The following is a 26,511-nucleotide window of genomic DNA, read 5'->3' as shown; positions in this document are numbered from 1 at the left end:
CGTGAACAGAAACCGATGACGAGAACGTCATTGACACAGATAACCGGACATATATCACAGTCAAGCTGGCTGAAGAGTGTTCGAGGTACATGAAAAATCAGTCATGTAGCTTCTGTGTTATCGACAATAGATATAACTCGTACTCCACGCTGATTCCTTGCCCCTAACCCATAAAAAATCAAGAAAATGCTGGTTTAAAATGTTGGCTTTATTCGTGTGATATTTGGAAACGAAACTACGTGAGTGGTGCTCATTCCATTGCTTTCACATTTCTTGAGTGGTGCGTTCTGGAAGGCAAATTTTGAGACATTGTTGAAATGCTATGCAGGCCAGCGTTCGAAACTAAGCATAACACCATGCACAAAATCTTTCTATTGCAAGTCCTACATCGCACTACATTTGGACCTTCAAGGTCGGTGGGATTGTAGTTTTTATTGGGAGGAAAATCGAAAAATAATGCATAATATGTCTGGAGTGCAAATCCCTATAGAGCCACTCCGTGTAAGCGTCCTAGAAATACGCTAACAACGGTTTATTACATAGATGCAATTTTCGACGGACTACCAGTGATACGAACATCAATTTTTTTCCTTGCCGTATGGTTATATTGGGCTCTTCAGCAGTCTAGCACACATATGGTACAGTAAATCCAATTTGTAACAATACTCCAGGTGTTTTCAACAGCGACATACCGGTGGTTTCTCCAGTGGACTATGCTGAAACAGTCATCGTTGCATGACGCGCGCAGTTTATGGATGCATTATGCTAGGATGAAGTGTATGGTGTGAACTGTCGGTCATATGTTAATCGCATTGACTTCATCATATTGTTCCCCAAAGTGCTAAACCTCATTGACCTTTCCTTGCAACACGTATTTCACCGCAGAAGATGTAACTCCATCCTTAGAAAACGTGATACCTCATCTGAGTGGCCCGGATGTTCTCTGTCTCAGAGTATTTGTTGCCCTAGTTGTTTCATATATGTGGTTTTCTTTTTTCACAATGTCCCCAAACGACCGCTTGAAACGGTAGGCGTACCACCTATTTAGGAATTGAAAGTTAGGTCTGTGCACATCGTATGTACTCTGCCGGCGCAAATATGCCAGTTCAGGAAACTTTCAGTTCAGGACAGCAGTTAGAATAGATTTCAGTGGATTCAATTTATTCCCTGTTCCCGTTCAGTCATTCCTATATCTAATTGGCCTTGTCATGTTATCTTTCAAGTGCTGACAACGATTAGCTACACGGCGTTCCACTGAGAGGTATGATAATTCAGTACGTTATCCAAGCTATAACTGCGTCAGTACTTATCACAGCTTCCATTCGAGAGCCCAGCAAGTTCTGTAGGGTCTAAGAAGTGGTCGCTTCTCGGACAGGTAGCATGACCCTATCATTTAGCATGGTCGTGTTCGATATAGTTTTGTTTCCGGGTAAAACAGAATCGGAGCTGTTTGTGGGTATACAGCTTCGCAGCTTTGCATTTTTAACTGCTACCATTAGTTGACGTAACGACAAGGGTAACTATTAGAGTCCAAGTAAAACCCTTCGAATGATCTCAAATATTAAAGAAAGGCCACTCACCTGTACTGGAGCCACTTTTCCCGCTGGTTGCACTCCTGCTAGACTGACTTCCGGACTTCGAGCGGGCCTCACCGGGGAATACCGCTTGCTGACCAAGATTCACCGACCGAACAGTTTTCGGCCTTCAAAGAAAGTAGGATATGGTATGTCAGTATGTTGCATCAGAGCCTTCGTGCTCCACTATCATAAAGTCGAGATAACACATTTGACGAAAACTATTTGGAAAAGGGAAGCACCGGATGAATTGATCCCCTTTGAAGTCATTTTGTGGGTAATACCTTTGTAATGGGAGAGCAAGTCAGGAACCATTGTTGACTACTATTGCAAACAGAGAGGTGGTCAATATTCGACTTATGTAGGGGATGGGAAAACGATTACCAAGAAGCCTGGTTATTGTCCGTTCTGTCTGGTCGAGTGTTTGGAGATGTATACACTTCGGTGAAATCGCACTGTATAACCGTTTAGCGGCCGCTGAGAAAATTACAGTTAAAAGAATTCCGAAAAAACTGGTATCCTCAGAGTGAGTGAGCAGTGGCTGTCGGTGTTAAGCGTGTCGGTAATCAGACCCCCCCAGTCCGGCTATTTTCCGTTGCCGTTGCTTTTTAGTCGCTTTCCTATGCAGGGTGCACTCTGTCAATGTTGCAAATCTTGCATGTTGGAAAGACCGCTCTGGATCCAAATTTGGATCGTTTGCGATTTTGAAAGCGAGACCTTAGACGAAAGGTTACACATTGTATGACAGTGTCAGAAACTGAACCGAGAAATATCCCCCCTTGATTTGGAGACTGAGGCGGACCACAAAATTCAACCTGCAAGTTTCATCAAAGGAAATGACTATAAAAAATGTCTTTTATTACAGAGATCTCGAGTAAGGCTGATACTATGACTTAAAGCTGTGTTTTACTGACAAGAAATTTCATTTTAAACTTTCTCCATTTTGCTTAGGATTATAAGAAGCGTGGGAATTATTAGGTTATAATGGCACGAAACATGTCGTTCATCCGAGAAAGTGGAAACTTTTCACGCTGTTCAGCATATAATAACTGACGTTACTAATATCAGTGACTGAAACGTTCATCGAGTTTGGTTGCCTCTGGATTTACGGTTGACTGACTTAATCTGTGACCAGCTGGAAACTCTGAGCAGGAACCTTTGGTCTCAAGTACGGTCCTACTTTATCTCGCTTTGACAAAACATTTCAAAGCACTTTTGCCATAATGAAGCTTTTGCAACATACCGACCAAATGGCTTTTTGAGACGTCGTATACACATAGAGCTATGCTATGCCAGTGTGATTTATTTCAAATGATAGAAGATTCGCCAATCCATCGGCTGCTTAAATCCTCATTGAAAGACGTAATATACATCGCACTGATTAATATTCTCGCAAGCTGTCTTTGTTTTTGCAATACTTGTTTTCAGTGAAAGTAGGGGAAAACTTAGTTGTGCTTTGCAGTTTCTGACTGAAGAGAAGCGTTGATCCTTGCTGAGAAGTATTCCACAGCTTTCTATCTTCACTAGAGATCATCAGGTGTGTATAGCATGGATCATCAAGCAGGTTCGAATCAGCAAACTACGGCAGGGCAGTTGAACACTACTTTTGCGTCAGGGATGACTGTTGGGAGTGCATGGCGAGGTTGAGTTCCACTCCTTGGATGCGTGCTATACTTTTTTCCGTAGGTTTTCACGGGAGATGTTTCATGGACAACATTATCTCGGGTCTGATGGCACCTCGGAGTTTAGGTGGTGTCATTCTCAACATCTTCCCAGACTTAATATTCATGAGTTACCTAAATGGGTTATGTTTACATTTTGAAGTTATTTTTGATCCGAATTAACTAGAATTCTTGGGGCTGATTGATCTCACGTTCAAGATGCATTGGAAATGATTATTACTTGTCCACTTTACCCCTGGTTACGTCTACTCTTGCCAGGAAAAAGCCTGGCAAATACAACATCGTGCCATCTTTCTCAAAACACATCTTCCGTAGAATGAATCCACACAATCTGTAGCTTTTCGTCTACATACTCAAACGTCCTACAGCTATATGTTTGATGTGTTGTCGGGTTAACATGGCAATAACAGGTGTATGTGTAAACATCGGTTACTGGTTTGTGCCGTGGGACTTTTAGTTTTGACTATTTGTAGACCACTAATCTTTATCAGTATCATCGTAATTATCGTCGCCACCAGCAACACTTGTGAACCATGTACGCGTGTTGTGGTTCTAGCTACTGCAGTCGACGCCCTTGGAAATAGAGCTGGACAGCTACGGATGACGGGGAAATCTGGAGGGAAAATTACACCATGAATGCATCTACGCCATTAAAGCGTGACCATGCTATGTCAACCAATGTGTAACAACTGATGGGTTCTGTCTCAGAGTCCTTATACCTGTAGAGGACAATGAGCAGTGCAAATGATCGATCGCAAAAGTACAGGCGAGACTAAACACAAAAAACTACACAAGGGTATGTGAGAGGTTTCAGTTATACACCCGTGCGCTCAGTTTAGACGTATTGTCTGTGCAGCTCGTGCCATTCTTACTCCTTCATGGGCTTTTGGCTGACATAAGCTTCGCTTAAATCAGAGGGTGTGGCCGCGTTCTCCACGCTCCTGGCAGAAGATGCACGACATTCCTGCTGAGAAGGGCACGGCGAAGTCGTTCCCGATCCGGCTGATGTACTGAGGCTGCTGGTTGGACTTCTTGCTGAACTGCTGTTTGAGTTCATCGATGCGCGGCTGACACGACGTTCACCGAGTGTACTGAAGCGCAATCCAGAGGCAGACAGTAAAGTTTGGGCCTGGTCATTCATTTGTGCATTCGCTCTTGTTCTTGCGAGCAACTCCTGTATCATTCTATCGGCAAGTTCCTTGAGCATTCTCACCTAACAAAAGTGATAAAAAAAATGCACACGGATTCTTAATTTCTAGTGATATTGAACAAAATGATGAAAAATCTAAGTTGAACATTGCACTGCTGGACAACCTCATGCCAACAAAGGACTGGATTCGCGCAAAGGTATCGATTTATACCAATAAACATTTCATTTTGAGACAAGTAAGACACTACTTGTTTGTTTGTTACCGAATTCAGACGGTGTGTATGGGGTTTCTTTGACTCTGGTTTTTTTTGTTGACGGGTCTCCTTATTGCACTTAATTGGGCGCAGTTGTAAGAGCCAAATTTTTTGTGTTAGACATAAAGCAACAATCGTTGCCGTAGGCACTTGGTCCTTAATGTGACACTCCCAATACCTCCTTTGTTGTGTAAGAAATGCTTTACAGATCTGCTTTGTGGCTTGGCAAATGATTGATTGATGTTGCTCATTCTGTCAATTTTAATGTATTTTAATTCTGTATCACTTCTTTTTCAGTATTAGATCATCTGGATCATTAGGCCAAGCGTTAATACACATTAAAGGTTGATGGCTTCGAACAGTTTGCTGACACTATTCAGGAAATATATTACTTAGCACATTAACTTAAGCTCAATTAGTTACGTACTGTGCATCGTTTTCAGTACACAGCAACTGAAATAAAATATTCTGGAGAACTCGAAGGGTACTTTTGATCCATGAATAGAATGTGTCCCTTGTTATCTTATTGGAGCTTTGCTGCTCTAACGGGAGAATTATAAGAAACATCGGATGAGTGGGTAGTTCAAAGTCATGAAGGAATACATGAGATAACCTGAAGCGTGTCATTTGTAGCCTCAGAACGACTTCGTTTCCTCTCTTGAGTTTATACGTTAATGCAAAAATGTGAGGTTTGCAAGTACAAATATGACTGCCTTCAGTAGACGGAATGCATGCCAAAGGCCGAACTGATCGACTTTGTTGTTCAAAGCTCAAGTTGTCGAATCAGTTAGACGACCACTGGTAAAATTATCGAAATGCAACAGAAATTAAAACTACTGTATCACCCCTAATATGGCATGGAGCCGGCGATGAATATAGTGATTCCCAAATGCTCCACAGCTCCATAAACTGCCTGTGAAGGTATCATGTTTTTGCTGAGTAAAACCTTATTGAAGAATTATCTCCAGGATAATCGCTGTCGAAGAACCAATGCTTCGAGGCAAGAGTTGGACGATGGTTAATTTCTCGTGTGGCGAAATGAGAGATTACAGAGCTTCACGTAGAGGCTTGAACCAAATTGGTGCATATTCACAAGATGAGTGTCAGCTGCAGGGCAAGCTGAGTAAGCAGTTGTGTCATATACCATCACAGGTATGGATATTTTGTGGACCCTGCCGGTTATCCATCCATTAGACCTCTCAGTTATCAATTAGCTGTTGGTCATGGTGTCTCGTATCCCATGTTACCTAAACTGGGGACGTGGCAACAAGCAGGACACTGTTGTCACATTTCTGGGCCCTTCAGTTGGTATACTTTGCCTCAGAGACACTTTTTTCTATGAGGGTACTGGTTTTACTCGTCTATTCCAACTTGAAAAGGAAGCAGTTCAGAAATTCCCTTCAGAGCACTGATAATGGCTTTGAGCATTCTCCAGGTCAGCAGTTAATGAATTTGGAGTAGTCCAGTTTGACGGTACGATGTTCTGTTTTGTGCTGCCACGCAGTTACCGTAGTATCTTAAATGCGATGATGTTTTGACAGGCGTGTGCATTATTTGAAGGGGGAGGTGTTAATTCAGAAGATGGATTTTTAATTTGTAGATCAGCAGTAACAAACTATCAACAGAAATACCTTGATATCCCTCAGGAGAGCTTCGTGTTGCTCCGCATCGAGAATCTGCTTCTTTGTAATGCTACTTTGCAGCTTTTGCATTTTTTTAAGTGAACGGTTGTATCGAGTGTTTTGATTGTCAATGTCGCGCGACTTCCCATCCAATTCTGCAGTGAGTTGTTGGTTTTGTTTTTTGTAAAGCTCCAATTCGGCTTCCAGATTCGATTTGCATTCAAGTTTTGCCTGAAACGGGAGGAATTTCAAATAAACAGGACTGTACGTTTTCGCGAAGTATGTTAAAAATGAACCAAGAAGGTGTTTTAAACAATACGACTTTGAAGTCAAAAGAAAACACATCCCGAATAACTTGAACGAAGATTCCGGTTGTCTCGTGTTAACAACAATGTAGGGTAGGGGTTATGTCAACCGGGCCACTAAAATCAGACCTGTGTTCAGATGGTTTTGGCAGCCCTAACCTTGTAGCGGTCACTCACTAGATCACGCGTCACAAACACTCAGACCACGTGACAATTTCTGTCCACTTGCAACCTTAGCCGACAACAACAGCTTCCCATCCATTTTTGTTTACGGGGCTACCACTTGCGTCAGCGCCAGGCTTACGAACCTTTCGCATTGTATCCATTTTTATCAAGTCCACATAACTATTGTAATCATCAGCATCCTGATAAAACAGACATCTGTTAGCGCTTGTCACCTTCTGATAATTAACCTAATTACGTTACAACCAGAGCACTGACAATTGGTGAGCCCGATGTGACGCGGGTGGTAGCCGCGTAAACAAAAAATGGGTGGGAAGATGTAGTGTACATGTTGTCGTCTAGGGTTGTAAGTGTGATAGGTATTGTCACACTTGGTCTAATGGGTGACTGCTACACCCACATGAAGCTAGTGTTCAGAACCCGGGCGTTTTTCCCGTTCCTATTACCAGTTGTGTCTCATCGTCCGGTATTGCGCCCCTCATTTTTACCTGCGGAACATTAAACATAAACCCATGTAGCATAATCTTAACCGTCGTGGGATTTAAAATTCGGACTTCTGACATGAGGGATAACTACCTCATCGGAACACACCTGAATGATCACTTCGGAACAGGTGAGGTGGAGCTCGCGTCTGATCGATGTAATTGGTTTTAGAGCGGTGGCTCGAACGACTGTTCTGGTTGTAGCGACCGACTGGCCCGCCTATCAAGACTCCCCAGTCAGGTAGCTCGAAAACTGCCGGACAATCTTTGATTAGTTGTACTGGAATGTGAGACCCGTAGAATTCACACTCGCGTCAGTCTACCAAAAATATATGGCAAAGACAGATCTCTTTCACACATCTTGATGACGAATCGACCAAGCTTGGAAACCATACGGATTTGGTCCCACACATTTTATGACCATCAGATTCCCACTAGATACTTTAGCCTGTTCCTTAATACAGTACAGTGACCGCCCGTGAGCACGAAATGATCCATCCTCTATCAACCACTCCTGGCCAATTCAACCTTCAGTTCTATCGTCACTGGTCCGGTCGATGGTGATTATTCCTGCTTAAATGAAAACGGCGACATTTAAATATCACTTGCGAGCTGATGGGCAGAATCTTGACTGACTTGATTATCTTTTGGAATGGCTGCTGGATGGAAACGATCGTGGACTTTGCACGAGCACTCGATAATAACAACAATAGCAATTAGCTGATCTTTAGACCGTGGAAATCTATCTAATGTGTTGACATCCTCCTTCCATTGGATGAAGGTAAGCAGTTTATGCGCTCGTCAGTCTACTCACTCTCAGCACTCGATCTCTTTTTACACCGGAAATCAAATGGCTGGCAACAATAAAACATTGTTTGATTTACAGAGATCAACGGTTTTGTGGTAACATTTAGGAAGTAATAAGACGTTTCATAGGAAGATCCAAAAAACTTAATGCAGGACTTACTTTCTCTGTCTCCTGTAGTTCGTCCAAACGGACTTGGTCGTATCGCTGCTTGATGGAAAGAATTCGTAGCTCTTCTTTGAGCTCCTTCATCTGTGTCAGTTCCTCCGCATCGTCTGGCAACTTTGCATAACTGTGACGCAACAGCGTGTTACATCCATTCATTAGTGCCAGTGTGTTTTCTAGTGCAATCAGTTCTTGCTCAGCTTGCCTCGTTTCCGCGTCGAGTTGATCGCCCTTGCGCTGCAACGCTTCCTTATCTTGTGCTGCCTAAGTAAAATGAACGACAGAATCAGGCTTATCGGATTAAGTTAGTTTCCGAATTTCTGAATTCGAATTTGAACTAGCCTTATAAACTCAAATGTGACTGAAGTGAATGAGAAAACGAAGTATATAGGATCGGTAAAATACACAACAGAACGGTGAGGAACTCACTGTGGTATGAAGTAGTTCACTCGTACACATGGTTGTCTTTCCTATATGAGACTTTTTTCATGAAGGATACTACTCACAAGGTTGCTGAAAACTCTTCGACAGTCCACGACTTGTTTACAAGATCGCATGGGTAGGACATTTATGCGACCATTCCTAATTATCCTAAATCACAAGCGTCACTGATAAACTGATATACCAGTGGGCAGAAACAATTAATCTTGCGTCTGCAACGAACCCTTGGATTCCAGAAAAAGCCATGAGGTTGGTGATCAAGAATTAGAGCGCCAGATGTAAGAGTTTAGGGTAAATTCGCATAAAGAACTCTACTGCTAATCGTGTCCATAATTCTACAAGCACATAGATTGAGCCAAAGACGTCTGCTAAGGCGAAGCCTTAATGCTAATAAAAAATTTCTCATCATCATTGTGGGCAGCAGCCACAGTATTACAACACCGCTGCTTCAGAAACACTGAAAGATTTTGACTGCTATCGACTTATTTCTATAAAAATATCTGGTTTCCACTGATAGTTAAAAGACCAAATGGTAGCGTAGGAAGTGGTGGTATCATTTCCCTATGATCCCTTCACCACTCCACCTTCATTTTTCAAGACGGACAGGGTGCCGTTTGACGCATTTTATCATCGATGAGGGTTATGCTACGGTCAGATTATGGACCAGGTTAGATCTGACCTTGTTTCATCGAATGATCTAACCTTGTGACTAGGCAGTTATGTTCCAGATTGAACAACATTGTATATCGCAGTGCACAGTCAAGTCAGTCTGCTTCTTGTGTTTGGTATCATCAGCTTTGCTCATCCCATGGGTCCTGATCGGGCACAGTAACGCTTGAGCTTTGAAGTTCGAACGGCCTGCACCTACGTTGGATAAAGTGCTATTTGTTCTTAAGGTTTCAAATAAGTATCATTTGATCCAACTTCAACTGACACATGGAGTTTTAAATTTCCAGAGAAGAGCCAACTACACTTCGAGAGGTGAGTGTTTAATAACCATCTGTCAGTATAAACTGTGTCAACAATTCGAACTACACAGATCTCTTGTCACAATACTTAAGTGCTATCGGAAACTGGAGGGTCTTTAGAAATTTCTGTTGAAATGCAGTGTGCATCAGTGCATGGGAAAACATCCGAAATACATGTAGGGCGAAACGGTGTGATGGTCAGTCATCTATGTTGATTTTTCTCTGCTCTTTTTCGACGTAGAAATTTCGGTATGTATCACGCAGTACACTTGCTTCCTGATACTACCTTCACCTTCTTTCTCTCGACCCCCTTGCTAGAATCAACTGTTTTCTGCGTCTACCTTGTGTATTCGACATGCACCCACAATCTCATGAAATCTTGCCCCTAATATGTCGAACCAATTTTGACAAAGTTTAACGCGCGCTTTTGACCACTTGCGTTACCACGTACTGTGCGAGCACCTTGTAGCTAGTTGAAATCGGTTTGCCACTCTCTCCGGGCATTCTTTGGTTCCCTTTTCCTTACCTTCAATAATTTTCATCTGACGTTTTCTGATCAGAGTAGCCCTAATCGGTTCCTCTTTTCTGTGTTCTGTTTCCTCACCAAAGGAAAGCTTGGATTTATTAAAGGTTGTCGAATAACTGCTTCATTGGTTGTGCGTATCGTGGCAACTCTATCGCGAATTAATGAACCGAGTAATCCAGAACATTTCTCTAAAGCGCGAAATCCGTTCCTCGCCCCACAAGTTTCAGTTGTGAGCAAACACCTCTACACTGTCACGCAACTCGGCTTGTACTCCGCCTCTCACTTTGAGAGGTAGGCAACATCGAAACCAATGATACCAAAAGGTAACGCAACTTGCGAATGTGTCTAAACATTTCGATGAACAACCAGAAGTGGATGTCAAGCCTCTGTATCGCAGAAGCCCCTGCTTTTTGCGGAAATCCAAAGTGTGCAAACCCAGTCCCTGACGTTACTCTGTGGTTTGCTGGTATATGGTAAACAGCTGAAGCGACTGCATTCAGACTGTTTGAAGCGTCAGCGCTTACGAAATTATTGTTGCTATCATAATATTCAAGCCAAATCCATTGCAAATACGATTGCACACAATGAGTTTTCAGTGAATTAGTTCAAAATGAATGTGCGTCAGTGGCGCTACAGATGAGTGGTTATGTGTCTACTTGCCATAAGGGCAAATGGAAGTTGTCAAATTGTCAAGACCAGTTCCAGTGGCTGAAGACGAACAAGAATGCGTTCCGAGAAGCCAACACGAGCAAACAAGGGTCACCAGCAGAAGCGAGCTCAGTGGTACTCTATCGTCACATCCAAGCACACAAATGTACAGTTGATTGTTATTTAAAACAGAGGGAAGGATAATCCTACTTTCACACTGAAGGTGCATGTAATGTAGGCTCTGGAATAATGAAAGCCAGAGAAGAACAACTGCCAAAAAGTTTTGCCGAAGGTTATGCTTCAGTAATGCTGTCTCCTTTGTTTCCATCTTACTTCGGCCCTTCGAGCAATGTTCCTATCCAGTTCGATGGGAGACAGTTTTGGGAACTGGAGTAGTTCCTTATTGGCGATAGTTTTTTTATACGAAAGGGACCGAGGTTATTACTACAAAGAACGAGAACGCCGACTGTGCGCTCACCCCCGAAAATGAACCATTTTTTAACTATCAAACTTCGTTGGACTCACTTTGATTACATAATAGGTCTGACTTCGTTCCTCCTCTCCCTCTGGTGGTGCCATCAGCGCGGTTAGTATTTCATACCTAAAAAGAACGACAGCAAAGAGAAGCGAATGAAAGAACATTTACTGAAGAATCGCTTGAATGGAACTGTGTCGCTGAGACTGCTCATATATGAAGGATTACAGAATTAGAAAAATGCATGAAAAGAGTTACAAGAGGAAATATTCCGCCCGGCATCTGAATGAGTTTATTCAAACTACCAGTTTTACGTTCAAAACTACCTACCAGGCTTTACCGAATGAGATAAATCTAGAGTGCCTTTAGCCAGCGAACCTGTCCCAATTAAATCAATGGGCTTTGACCACATTCAGACGTCCTAGCGTAGTTCTAACTTAGTGAACGTCCTGTAACATCCAAGTATCAAGGAAACTTATGTTGGGAACACTACAAAAAATGTGCAAATGCAGCGCTTTACACAATGCATGAGGTTTTTCTCCGCCTGCTAGGCTATTTGAACTTTATTGTTAGAATTCGAATGAATTGGTGCTTCTGTCGGTACTTTAACAGCCGAATGATGGCTCTTACAAACGATTTCACTGACACTAAATGATTGTTTGCAATTCACTCCAAATGGATCATTTGGAGAGGTGAGGTTTACAACTCCGTGTCTGCGTACAGATGGTACGGTCGCTTTTTGCCTTCCACTCCGTGGTCAAAAGCACCCCATATTTCATTCTTGTTAAGGGCTGAGGCTTGTGAGGAATACACTGTTCATTCGTTTTGAAAATAAATCGAATCTATAGCCTTCGGTTATTAGAAGCCAGCACCCTTCAGTGCTCAATCATTCTCATGAAGGGTGATGCAGTTTTACGGTTCCCGGCGACTGTTCAGCCTCATGCTTTGTTACACCTCACTTTCAGATATAGCTACTATAACCTCCAATGCAGACCACAGCGTCTTTTACGTATCAGTCACATCCGTCATTTCCTTTTTAAAGTGGCTCACCGTCCATACTTAAGGGACCATAGTAACGACGGATGCTCATGTATCATCAAGCGAAAGCTGATTTTGACAGCATACGAAATGCTATTTGACTGCCAGAACCTGCTGGAGGAAGGAAAGCGATACGAAAATGACGAAGTTTTCTGCATGCATAGTGGCACCCATGTATTCCAGTCTTTATTTTGCTTCACCACGTCGCGGAAACAAAAATGTGTTTAATAGCAAACTTTCTCTTTCCATGAGAATATCAAACTGGTAGGTTGATAAGTCAAGAAACGTCACTATAGAGGCTCACGAAGCCCAACATTTGTCAAATTACCTAAACTACATATGAACCAAATGACAAGTCGAGACACCGTGAATGGAGTTTAACGAAAAAAAAACATGGTTATTCATCTCTCAGCGAGGAGAAGCATTTTTTAGTTGTGATACAGATTCCCGGGTAAATATCACAGTCGACTGGGTTGGTTTTAAAATTGTGAACCATCATGCAGCTTTGGTTGGCTTCAGGCAGCAGATTGATCCACTCAACATTAATCGGTAAAATTCAAGGGTGCATCCAAAGCTATTCACATGTTTCAAAGAGATGCACTGTCCTCTTGTCATGACTACATTCAGCGAAGAGGAGCTAGTGTTGGTTCGATTTACCTAGACAGCACAGTTAACTACCTTAAAAAAGTGCCTGAAATGACCTTTTATCGTGGGGCAGAAGATTATTGTGATCATTCCAAGTTATTCATTCCGGTAGTTGTTATGTTCCGAGGAGAATACACTGTGATTTTGTCGAACTTGATGTATGATATAAATTGCTTTTGCGTGCCCGCAATTGGAGACAGGAAGCAGGTGAATTCTGAATTATGATTTTTTAGCTTTGACGGATTTGCTTGAGTTGAATAATCTCCTAACTGATCTGAACTTCATATATCCTAACTGTAGGTTGCATGTACATGCTACTCCACAAGACTTGATTATCAAGGGTTCCCAGGCTACCACTGCTGACAAGACAACTAAATCACCAAACTGTTACAGAGCTATTCAGTCCATCCACAGCAGTCAACTGATATGCCAAACAGGGCCTGTATTTTATGATTTGAAAATCGTCACAAAGAGACTAAGCCACGGTATGACGATTTGTGTGCCTCCGTCACGTGTTGAGCTATAATGGTGGCATCATTGCGGCACTCACACAGCCACTCATACCAGGTTGGTTAAGGGTTAGATGGTTGAACAGCACAATCTCCTGGTACTCCAGGTTGGAGTCGAAGCACGTGTGTCGGACTGTTCCACAAAACTACAGTGAGCTGGCATTTCCTGCCAAACGGCACTGCTTCTGAGCCAGAGGCTCTTACTGAAGGTCCCACCCGTCCTTCATTAAGTTTGGGTGGTCTGGCAGTATCCCGGTCTACGTAAAAGCAAGATTCCCACCACTAAAACTTGTGTTTTAAAAGTTCTTTCGGCATACAGCAAGGTGGGTAGACCAAAAGAAGCTACTGCTGTTACCTTCCCCCCTTCGTCCTTCTCTTTAGACTTTTCTTTCCCCTTCCCTGACACCAATATTAACTTCTTCCTTATGGGTACATCAGTTAAGACTGATGACCCAATTCGTCCTGTGTCCTTCTTGACCGCAAAATCTGCTCGTTAGCCGGTGCCGACAGCCTCAGGTATTTCGAAATCAATCTTCAATCCTTGAAGCCCGGTATACATCAATGCGCACATTCAGAAGCAAGCGAAAAAACGAGCTGCTCTTGTTTTGACACTAAACTTGCTTCACATTGATGCATGCTGTGTATGGGAAGAACGAATTTAAGATACAAGCCTAAGTTACTGCACAGAATGCCGTCCAAGTTACTGTATCTGCAAGACCACTGTCCATTCGAATCCGGCTGGGCACCAGGATATACGAGGTTCAGCGTTGTGCGAAGTTACCAGGTGAAGGAATCCTTGCTTGACTCGAATCCCGTCCATAGTCGTCTGTATGATTTTCATCTAGCAACTTCCGAATAGTAGTTTCACAGGCGGTCGCTGTCAGTTTAACGTGTCTGCCTCAACTGACTGTAGCTCTGACGCCATCAAAGACAAGTTTCATGACGCCCAGAATGCCAGGGCTAAAAGCTCACATTGCATTCTGGCTGCCGGAGTTTTGAATGTGCGAGTGGACAAAACTGAGAAATCTGAGACCAGATTGGGTAGTTGACAAGTCTTGGGCTCGGCACGTACCGACAGTGGTGAGCAATTGCTGACCGCAGGCTGATTTACGCAGCACTAACTTTCAAAATAACCGGAGTCATCTGGTCACACGGCGCCCTCCAGCAGCATGCCATCCACGAACCTAAATGGATAATATCGCCGACGGTTTTCTCTGACGTCGATCAATAACCGAGTGCCGCTCATTTTGGAGCATTTGTATGGAGACTAACCATTCACTCGTCCGGAGTCGATTCTTTCTTCGTTTTCCACGACCATCCAACGAATGGACAACAGGCCTGGCAACCAACAGACTGACTGACGAGATTATCAGAACCATAGTCTGGACTCTCTTCCAACTGCTCCATCGTCAGAAGTCAATTAGTACAGGAATGAGGTCATGGAAAGCCTGAAAGTTGCCAGGAGTTTCTCCTGTAGCGTGGTGCTACCATATCCGATCAAGCCCTCCATAGTAGTTAGCACAGTGGTGCTATCTGAAAATTAGAGAAATGTTCCTGCTGGTCGGGAACAATTCAGCCCGATGAAGTATGAGGGGTCACGTCAAACTTCGCTTGGCCGCTAACGATGAAGCCCAATGGACACGGACAACTTAGGAGATGAAAGAGGACTGAGATGCCAAAGACCGTCGAAGATAACTCCAGTGGATCCGCTTGATTGATCCAGGGAAGCTGCCTTTAAGGAGCAAAGTGGCGCGATGACTCATCTGTTGGACTCAGCAAATGGCCTGCCATTGACATTCATCATCCAGATAACGGTTCTGCGCCATGGATGACGATGCTGATGAACACCAGGGCAGAAACGGCATATTTACCCAATGTTAAAGTTTACAAACCGGGGTTTAAGTGTTTTTTTTGGATAGATGGTGATTCTTCGGGAAGAAAGGGTACTAGGATTCACTCAGCGTCCTTCGATGGAATATTGTTGAAAATCTCTGTAGGGAGTTCATTAAGATTCACTATCTTCGGTTTAATCGAAGTTTCTGATACACTACCCTCCTTGTAAAAAAATCCCCTAATGGAAGTGTTTTGAATTGAAAGAATTCTTATCCAGTGTAACATCTTCTCTAAGATACCCACTTTCCAGAAGGGAATGAAGAAAAGTTCCTGACATTCAAAATGGTTGAATCACTCCTCACAATGAAAGTGCTCCAAGCTATTGCTTCAATTGACCGCCGTCCCAAACGGCTTCCTACTATTTCAGCCGACACATTGATTAGACTCACATGCTGATCCATTCTTACAACAATTGACCTCACACCATGAAATAGGGTCTTGGATGCTCACGTAACACTATCCATTGAGACTCTTTGCAGTTTAAATACCGATCACAGCTTTGGGATGGGATGAACAACGTATAGGAGATGAACATTCCTGCAGTTTTTGATAATCAGCATTATTTTTCTTGTTATGCAACAATGCATCTTTGTGACAGCTTATCCAATAGAATGGTTCTCACAGGTTTTCAGGACCTAGATGTCGAAGGCTGGTTAATGTTGAACGGGCACTAGTATGTATGAATGAAAGGTATGCAAGGACAGTTTGGATTTCGACCAAATTAAGTTAGCATAAACCGGGTATTTACACACCATTCTCAAGGAAGCTGTTGGGAAAGGTTAAAATCTAAATTTTCTTAACAGACTGTGGAAAGAAGGCGATAGTATAATTACGGACGACCTCTCCAAAAGAAAATAGCCCCGTTGGGGAGACACTTTGAAATCTTTAAAAGATACTTCTCAAAAATAGAAAGTATTTTATTAACCCATTCAACAGACCTCTTTATCAGTATTTCCACGTGAGATTTTCGGGATTGGATTTCCATTTTCAGTTTACTGTTGTCTTCAGAAGCCATTCTTGTTTCATTGGTGAGCATCTTGTTGCGTAGCGATAACTGTTCCAGATGTTGCTTGATGGCACAATCTAATTCTTCTCGAGCTGCTTCCAGGCAGAAAACCTTTTCAGAAAATAACGGCCCAGATTAAGAAAAAAAACGCCACAGATTAAGCGTTTGACGATGCGTACATTAATATCGGATAAGGAGAAGACTTCTGGTTTGATTGCGCCTTGGACCGAGTTGTTTCTGCGTTGTTTGAAGGTGCTAAGAGCGCATGGTAAATACTGTCTAATCGTAGGGGAATTAATTGGGACAAATTGTTTCAAGATTATCGTACAGGTATACGGCAAACGAAGTATATAACCAAACGAAGTGAGCGTGGCTGTTATCCGTTATCTTACACGTGCGAATAGCAGAACAACCATCAGGATACCGAACTTTCCCTCTGCAGTCAAAAATAAATCAAATATCTTCATCCTAGGGTTGGCCTTAGATGATGACCACTCTAAAGTACTGCGCTTCCAAGTTATTCTAGAAATTAGTGAGATCAATTTCCAAATGGCACACTAAAATAAAAGCTCACGCTGAATTTCGGAATATGTGCTACCAGATACACGTAGAGGGATTAGCCGTCGGGTAATATCAATTACAGGGATTAGTCCTAAAATACATCAAATAGTTTGTTACAATGATGGATGGATTATCAACCGGTGCATACCTTACCAGAGCTTTTCTCGTAGTTTTTCAACAAGCGTCTCACTTCTAGTCGCGCCAAATTCAGGTCAACTGTCAGTCTCTGTATGACAGTGGTCAGCTTGTTCTTGTGTTTGATGGCAGCGGCCACTTCCAAGTCATCGTGTTGTAACTTGGTTTCATTCACAGTTCTCATCTCTGATAAATCTTGCACCTCTCGTTTTCTTCGGTGTACTTCCCGCTGCATTGAAAGGAAATGCAATGGCATGCTGTAGTCTTTTAGTTGTTACCAAAAGTGCACCAAAGGTTACGGTTGGTTCAAAATATAGTACTTGAAAGAACACATTTCCAATTGGGGAGAAACAGTCTATTTGTGCTTACAAATGCCAACCTCTGCGTGAAGTGTGTTTTATCTAATTGGCACACTCACTGTTCTCCGCTTACAAGTATTAACTCCATTGCTAGTGACAAAATGACGTGAATGAATAAAATAATACGATTCAGCGGTTCACTACCAGGTCCATCTGTAGAAACTTGAAGGTGCCTAGCCCCTACGAAATCAGTTAGAAGAATTTACATTACATTAATGAACTACGGAAGCAAGATAAAAGTAGTTGATGCATTGTCATTGAATTTCTTTGGATGTAATCAAGAGGCACCTGCTTTTCTTACTCCGTCATATTACACCAGATACTTTGAGATAAAACTTATCAGTAGCTACGTACATGTATATCACTGTCTTTTAAACGTATCCTTGTTTTAACTAGCTCAGTTTTTTTCATTTAGACAGCTGCGTTTTATTTTGAGTTATACCCGCGGTTAAGCCAGAATAGTTGCATGTAACGATCGTTTTGCTCGTAATCTCATGCGCACTTTATTTTGCTCTGCGAAATATTTTGCATTAGATTAGGCATCGCTTTCCACTTTAGGGTCAAAGACAACATCGCTCGCGTGATCCAACCTAATGGAGGTGTAAGTTTATTTCGAAAACGAGAATGAGACCTTCAAAAAGCAATCCTCGAAAAGAAGTCAATGAGAAGAAGGCGAATCTTTGTTTCCTCTAAACGACTGACCAACCTTGTACAGGTGCTTAAAATAGCGTCTACGACAAAGCTCACCCTGGCATTTCATATTTCTCATAAACTTATATGCTGTGGATTTATTCAGTAGTTAAACTGCAATTCGTATGGAAATTGACGGTCGATGTCGTTTTACGTGAACTTTGTGACCGCAGGCTGTCTTCTTGAGTGAATGCATGGGCGGAAATGATGTGAAAATATCCATGTACACTCACTAGTAAAAGTATTGTTGCCTCAGAGCTCGTTCAAGCGTGATTATAAAGGTAGGGTAAGCAGTATCTTGCTCGTTGGGGAGATTTGGAAAAATCAAGTGAAGCTTACGTGCTGTAAGTGAAGTCAGTCTAACTTAAAAGCCGACAGAAGCCGAACATTTTTTTCATTTTTATTGAGAATCGTCATTAGGGTATGTCTCACTAACAGCCAGATAGATTCGAACCCACGACCTCCCGATCAGTAGGTGAAGAATGAATCTTTCGTTACGGGAAGCTGTTCGGCAATGTGATGTACGCGTAACTCAGCGAAATGGGCTTCAGCTACAAATCCGGATGCTGGAGAATCGTGGGGTATATTCAGTGTTGATGATTTCTAATGGAACCAACAGCTGTGTTGTGCTTCTTCGTCCTTTGGCGTAGAATGGCTGTACTCGTAGGAGGAAAATCTCCTGAGGGAATAACACACTTTACAATCACCTTCCCACCTGTTACAATGACAACGAATCACTGATTGATACAGATATGATGAAAACAGTACATTTCACTCACCCGTATATTTGCCAGTTCACCGCTCAAGTAACTAACAGTATTGGTTCTCTCGTCCAGTTGCGCCTCGAGAGTGCGAACTTGGTCCTGAAGTAGCTCAGAGCTGTCCTCAATCTGTTCACCAAGCATGCGGGCTATACGCCGATCCAGTTGTTGAATTTTGAAGTCCTTTGTTCGGAAAGCGAAATTTTACAAGTTTTGTCAAATATTTTGTGTGCGAGTACTTTTGCAACATTCCAACGATAGGTGCACCAAGCGGTTAGTTATTTCTAGCTAGTGCGCTTATCTGGATCGCCCCACAGTAAAATAAACTTTATCAGCAAATAAGGTCATTAATGTAATGATAGAAACAAATAATCACGATCAGGGTTGCCGTATTTCTTGTCTGTAAGGTCAAAACTGACGAAAATTTTGATTTCTTCATAACCAGTGCAGATTGAGCTGCGTGACAAGTTTAAATTGAGGAAAATGAGAAGGGAGTTGGGAGATCAACAATTGTGAAGACATGCTATCAGAACGTAAGTCAGGAAAGTGTTTAAGTGTTCACACAATATCGGGTTTCCTATTTTCAGTCCTTGACGTAAAGCGAGTGAGTTATGAACAGTAATGAGCAGAAATAATTCTAAACGGGCATATATTTAATTTTTACAGATCACGTAATCAGTACTCTTAGGTGTAATGCATCAAAGCAGCAGGTCTAGTTTATCCGTTACTTTTAGTTTTAATTTGGTTTCAGTTTAAAGTGTGTAACGTCAACGGTGTGAAGTTCCTGAGGTAAAATGCCCAAAATGGATAAATATGACATGTAATGTCTTGGTTCTGCTACTGACGTTCAAGTTAATATCACTGTTTGCTGAGTTCATAATGGGTTTTTCTATCCGGTCTATAGACCGGTATGGATAACTTTTGACAAAATAGCTTGGCTGGAGCAATCACATGCGATTGTAGAATCATATGCCTTTCAGCTCAATGTGAAGAAAGTCAGTACATGAATGATTCTCCTACGATCTTGACGGAACTGACTGTAATAGTACAACATATATATTTTACACGTTATATAAATATCATATAGTAAATAATAATACATAATATTTCAGCAGCAGACGCTTTGCGGACGTTCATGGGGTCCAAAGCGTGATTCTTTCAAGAATGGCTGCGAAGGCAATGGTGCTGAGCGCAGTAATGCTACTAATAGGAATCGCACTTGCAAATAAAAGAACCCCTTTAGAGGTTCAACTAACCTGTTTATACATTACTTCATGCTGCGCCATCAGTTTCCTGTCCAAATCGGCCAGATTTGACTTCGCTATTCTTAGGATTGCATTCGCTCCTTGGAGTTGTTGGTTTAATCTCTTGGATTCCCCGGAAAGATTTTCGTAGTTCTTAGGGAGGGAAAAGTTGTACAAAATCTGCATTCAGAAAGGCTAGTGTAGTGAAAATGGGGGATTATAAGTAGTGCTTGGGATGCATTTGAAAAGAAATTTCATTGTCTTGGAACATTTCGATTCACGTACTACAAGTCTCAAAAACATCTATTTACAGTTGAGTATAGGCCACATGTAAACAAATCCGTTGTACCACTGCTTCAGAAAAGACTCCGCTTCAACAACCAGCGACCGATACTGAGACTTCAGGCGGTTACCCGAAAAATCCAAGCAGCTCTTTGAAAAATTACTCCGGATTTAGGTTTAAGAGCATCAACACTTTTCAGAGAAATTAACCGGCTGCATCTAATATAAATGCTGTAGGTCGTCAAAAAGAGGTATCCATTCATATCCTATGGGCAGTTAAGGAGAGTCTCACGGTCATCCTTGGCAGGACATTTTGTGAAGGCAAGGTCCTTGGACTTCTGAATGACTTAGCTAATGGGACCTTACCAGAACGTAAGCTGAGCGGTGAAATCATTAGAGTCAAGTACGAAGCCATTACATATATAGAAACGACCAAAGAGAGGCTCGGTCAGTCTGTCTAGTCACGTACTAAAATCCCTGAACACTCCTTTTAGATGTGAAGGCTTTGTGTGTGAATTTGAAAACGAGAACCATTTCCTCAGCTTACTGAATGGTCTTGTTAGAGCTTACGAATAAGATTTTTCTGACTCTGTATCTTAAGCAGACTTTCTGGGTAGTATGTGGATCATATTCCGTCTTTTTTTAAGTATGAATTAAACGTTTAAATGAACTGGTAAACAGAACTAAATGGATATATCTAGTTAGGGCTTTCAAAGCTTTCGGCGGTAATAATATCAAGGGTATGTTGAAGCAGCACAACTACTCATTATTTTTTGTTGGGAAGGCTTTCTATCAGTCGTAAACAATGGCAAATCAGAAACATGCACTATCTTATCCACCGTTCTCTCAGATCCCTCTTGGTGGGTTAATTCGTGTGGTGTTAGCAGAATTCAACGTACATACAGTGCTTAAAATTCACAACAAAATCAGCAGACACATGGTGAACTCTAAAGACCCCATCAGCTTAGGTGATCAAACTGAGCGCACCTGCAGAAACTGCTGTATGGAATACAATGTCACCTACAAAGCAGAGGCCACTAGGCAACAGAAAGCTTGTGGTAAAGAACGAAAAAAGTTCAACTGATTTCCAGGCCCAAACTTCTCGCAGCTGTAAAACCTGAAGAGTAAACTACATTACACGCCTTGATGGAAGGCCGCAGTTTTTTATTTAACCAAGACCAGCCAACTCAAAAAGGCCTGACAGTGAACGTAGTGTTACCGTGCTGAAGGCACGGTATCAGACCAAATGACGGTCAGTCAGCATTATCTGTTTGCTGGGGTCTTATAAACATCAACCAATAGCGTGACTAGCTTACGAAGCCCGCAACTCAATCAAGTGTGTCTGTCAAACCTTGGCTAATCGGACAAACATTTAAGAGTGACTGAGCACCAGTAACAGTCGAAATCTGTTTCCTCTGTCCTTTGTGAGACCGACTATTTCGCTTCCAGGGTTAGTCACATACGGTGGCAAACCAGCGTTGATCGTTCATGTTTGAAACGTTTTACCTAGGTAGGGATGCCTGCAGTTCAGCTCATAGAAATAATTAAGGAATATCAAACTTCTGAGAGGCTTTTTCACTTACCTGAGTTGCTTTGAAGCGATCACTACGCAGTTTGTCTAGAATCCGTGTCATCTGCTCATGACTTGCTTCCGCAGCTGTCAGACTTGCATCCGCCTCATCGGCTAACTGTTCTGCGCTGCGCTTGCTGTCCACAACGTAGGCAAGTTTTTCTTCTAGAGCTCCTAAGGTGACCTGTAGTTGCTGTAGACTATGTAACACATGATAAGAACACAAAAATTGAGACAGTTGAATGAACAGGAGCAGTTACGGAACTTAAAATAACTTGAACTGGGCCTAATTGAAAGAAAAACAGAAGAAAATAAACGAAACATACAACATCACCACTTACAGGCGCATCAAACATATGACTAAAATCAACAGATTCCTATCATTAGATCAGCTAACCATGGTAGTGTGCTCACACGCAAACCCTTGCAATCTGCCCGACCGATTCTCCAATCTGCTAGAGGTTTCGCGTTCCCTGTTGAAATGACCTAACTCCATAAGTAACAAAGTTCGAACCCTTTGTTAGTTGGTTCAGGCTCAAGCAGCACTTTTCCAGTTTGTAGCACTCAATATTCGAAAATTATTCTGATCTAACTCACTTTTCCGTTTTTCTGGCTTTCTCCTTTTTCAACTGGCTAATATTTATCCTGGTAGACTCCAGATCACTTGCCAATCTATCAACTGTCCGTTTGAAGGCTTCAAGCTAGTGGAGGAAAGAGCAAACGACACTGAATTAAACTCTACCTTGGCGACGATGCAGGAAAATAAGTAGAAGTGAAAGAACTCTGTCACAACATACGCATTCCCGAAGAGATACTACTTAAAAGTTTGCTTGAAATCATCCAATATCCCACTACTGGTCTCGGCCTTATTTCGGCTCATCTGACAGATGTATTGCCTGAGTTTCCGTCAACCTTGTGTTCTTCTTGTACACTAAATTGTACGCATCTATGGAAAAAATACACTCAGTTACAAAGTAAGTTTGTGAAGAATATCACAAGAGAAGCATTCATGTGGGATTTAGCTGATTCCGTCGTTAATGTCGACCTCATGTGTCAAATGGTATATCGCCACAACAGCTGCTCGTTCAAGAACTCTTCACAATGAGATTTTGTTATATTCGGGATATTCCCTTCTTATTCTGAACCCAGGTCTTGCTAAAAGATGATGAAGCACGAACACTTCGACAAGGCACAACCACCAACCCATCAATATGCACCGCTACGCTCCTTAACAACACACTGAGGATGTCAGCTCGATTGGTGGTGAAACGTTTGCAATCAAATTGCCCAGCCTAGCGAACAAACCAACGACCATACTGACTAGAAATATCGGCCTTGCAGTACTCCTATAGCAAGTCGCATAACATATCAACAAGTTTAAGAATCGACAAACACAATTATTTGCACATCAGCTGGATTATTCACAGGAGACTCAACTGACTCCCTCGTTTATGACGTATTACAACCGAATGTTCCGCACAAAGGCACATGCTTCAGTTGATATGATATTCGAGATATCGCAGTATATTTTCATAAAGGAAACTACTCACAAGGTTGGTCAGAACTTTTCGACAGCCCGCGACTGGTTTCGCCCTTCTTTTGGTCGATCAGGTAGGCGCAGTCCCCGACTTTCTATCAACTCTATTTTCTAACTGAACCCGAATTGGTCAGATTTAGAAAATCATATTCATTTGCATAGTAATTTGGTTTTGACGTTGGATTCGCGGACTGTGCCTGCCTGATGAGCCCCACTAGGGGCGAAACCGGTCGTGCGCAGTCGAAGAGTTTTCAGCTATCTTATGAGTGGTTTCTCTTGTGAATGTTTAGTGCTATGTCAAACAGATGCACAGTATTATTTTTCAAACAGCAGGCTGATTGTTCCAGCGCATCAACCGTCCTTACTGAAAATGAGAACAAAACCACCCACATCAAGTGTCGACTATAAAAAACACTACCTGGCGAAATGCATTCATTTGCAGACTAATATAGTTTCAAAAAGAGACTCAAATAAATCTTTAACAAAGGCCGTCTCATGTTGCAGCTGGTATGGTATCCCAACTGTGGCACTAAATTCTCATGACGGAACACTACTAAAAACGCCTTAACAATCCATTCTTCAGACTCATCCGATAGACGCTCTGCCCTTTGTTTCCGTCAACCTTATGTGTTACTTGAAACTAAAATGTACACAACTACCAACAAAAGTCATTGGCGAACTAACTCCACTCTAATGGAGACCCATGAACGGAAAATCCAGCTGGGATTCAGTTGATGCTCTCGTTAAAACCAAATAAGTTAGCAAATGTGTCTATTTTGTGGAACGCGTACAATGTGTGTTCATGTAGAAAATAAGCTTGACGAGAATTCGGGAATACACCTAACTGATGAGCCACAAGTTGGACGAAGCCGGTTGCCAGCTGTTGTTGTTCCAGTTTTTCCAGCAAGCATATAAATAGCGTGTAATATCATGAGCAACGCTAAGTGGCGTTTAAGGTGAAATTTTTATTTGTTGTTTGCAATGCAAAATGTACCAGCTTATTTTGCTTGGTGGCACCAAAACCAAAAACGTAGACGAAGGTGACCGAGGTAATCGTGCGTTGGAAAACACTGTAGACTAAGCATAATACATACAGCAAGATCATGGAAGCTTAATCAATACTTTTTCAGCATGGTCCCACTGAGTAAAACTCGAAACCACTAGTATGGTTTCCGGGGGCTATAAAAATGCTTTAAAGAATTGGTTGCTAACATAATCAGTTTGTCCTGAAAATGTGGTGAAACCCACCTCGCTAAGAAAGTTTTGTCTTTTTTCTTCGCTTTCCGCAAGCTCTGTCCGCGTCTTTCCAATCGTGCGTGCAAGTTCGTCTGAACAACGTTCAGCTTGAATCGTACTTTGTTGTTGCTCCTGTAGGAAACTTTCTTTTTCTTGATTCGACTCCTCTGCTTCGGTAAGCTTCAGTCGACATTCGTTCACCATCTGCACGCAGTGTAGCAGTGGAGAATTTTGGATTTCTTTAGTTACGACAAGACAAATGCAAATATTGGTGCGAGATGTTCAAATTAAGCGAAACCGCTTTGTTCCATTTTGGAACCGGTTCGTTCTATTTGAAACCCGCGAAATATTTGGAGACTAAAAAAGATTTAGAAGGGTCCTGATATGAGGCTGCTTGCATCGGCCGGGTTGAGAGAAAACCTATAGAGACATTCGCGGTGTTCTCAGCAGGCCGAGATGCTGCACACAATATCCATTCTAAGCTGGGTTCCGGAAAGGTTCATTGTCGTTTTGCCCCACACCACTCTTGCGTCTTTTCCAAACAAGCAAATACATAATCCATTCCATTAATCTCCCACGATTACTTGTCCTTTCGCCTTAAACTGACCAACGATTCTAATTTTGGCGGTTTGTTTTACCCAAACGTTTGTTCCGGATGTCGAATACAAACTTAGATCACAACGATGAGGTCGATGAAAACTCCTTACTGGCTGAGACTTACGTTGTATTACGGAATGACATGTGTTTAACAAACATCGCTTTTGACGACTGCTCATCACTCAAAATAAAATCCTGGAGTATTGGGAAAATCCAAAAAGGAGATGAAGGTGATTTTGTCGAGTGTATTATTCTTCTACTTTGATCATTGTTATCTGTTGACGCCATAATTCTGAGGGATAACCTGTCTATGAACCCAGTGACTTGTTATATTCAACTATCTTGGCAGACGGTGAGGCAATTTTAAAATTTAATTCCATCAAGATATTAAAGCGGCTACATAGTCATAGACATTACTGAATATTGAACTTACTTCAGTGAGGTTTCGTATATCCCTATCCTGCTGTCTCATACGAGCAACAACACTCTCCCATTGCGCAAGCACTTGTCCCCGTTCGACATAAGCCATTGAAATTTCTTGGCCAAATCTGTTAAGAGCAACTTGATTTTCTATTGATTTTGTATAGAGATTATCCAATTTGGCTTTCTTTTCAAGTCGCTTGGACGTCAAATGTTCCAGTTCCAGGTTCAGCTCCTAATAGATTTATAATATTGCGGGTACAGAAATAGCAAGACACTTACCTTCAGTTTGGAATCATCCTCCTTTATAAACTTCTGCAAACTTTTCATATCATCGTTTCTAGCTTCAAGCTTCTGGATCCATGCACCCAATGCCTCGTTGTTTGCACCCTGCATTGACGTAACCTTTTGTAGTTCATTACGTTTCTGAAAAGCCAAATTCTGTGGCAGCTAGTTCGAACCGATTTCTAGTCAATGTTACCTCCAAGTGGCTGGTCTTCTCTCTAATATTCTCCCGGAGTTTGCTGATTCGGCGAATTTCTTGCCGTAGGCGGTCCTTCTCTTGTTCGGCTGTTTTGAGTTGATGCGTTTCGCTGTCAATAACGTTTCCTCGCATTTGACAAATTGAACAAATATTATCAGTTTCTTGTTTAACATTCTTTATGTGATCTCTTAGTTGCTGAACCTTGGATTTTTCGTCATCAACTTCAGCCGACCTCTGAAAGAACTGACGCTGTAACTGATCAAG

At 42.1% G+C, this 26,511-nt stretch overlaps 1 protein-coding gene across 1 annotated transcript; it reads right to left on the bottom strand.

Moving 5' to 3' along the window:
• Positions 1–250: 250 nt before the first annotated feature.
• T265_15583 (hypothetical protein) lies at positions 251–26,511 on the bottom strand (the record flags this gene model as incomplete). Its single annotated transcript, XM_009178678.1, has 16 exons — positions 251–287; positions 1,581–1,702; positions 4,129–4,469; positions 6,292–6,513; positions 8,220–8,486; positions 11,331–11,406; positions 16,304–16,482; positions 17,081–17,296; positions 18,896–19,060; positions 20,134–20,301; positions 21,987–22,173; positions 22,571–22,674; positions 24,759–24,950; positions 25,777–25,998; positions 26,046–26,204; positions 26,245–26,511. Coding segments are annotated over 16 exons (2,910 nt in total), but the record flags the coding sequence as incomplete, so codon positions are not given.

The sequence above is a fragment of the Opisthorchis viverrini genome (genome assembly GCF_000715545.1).
Source record: "Opisthorchis viverrini unplaced genomic scaffold opera_v5_617, whole genome shotgun sequence".
Lineage (NCBI taxonomy): Eukaryota > Metazoa > Platyhelminthes > Trematoda > Opisthorchiida > Opisthorchiidae > Opisthorchis > Opisthorchis viverrini.
This window is presented reverse-complemented; position numbering and strand designations above follow the sequence as displayed.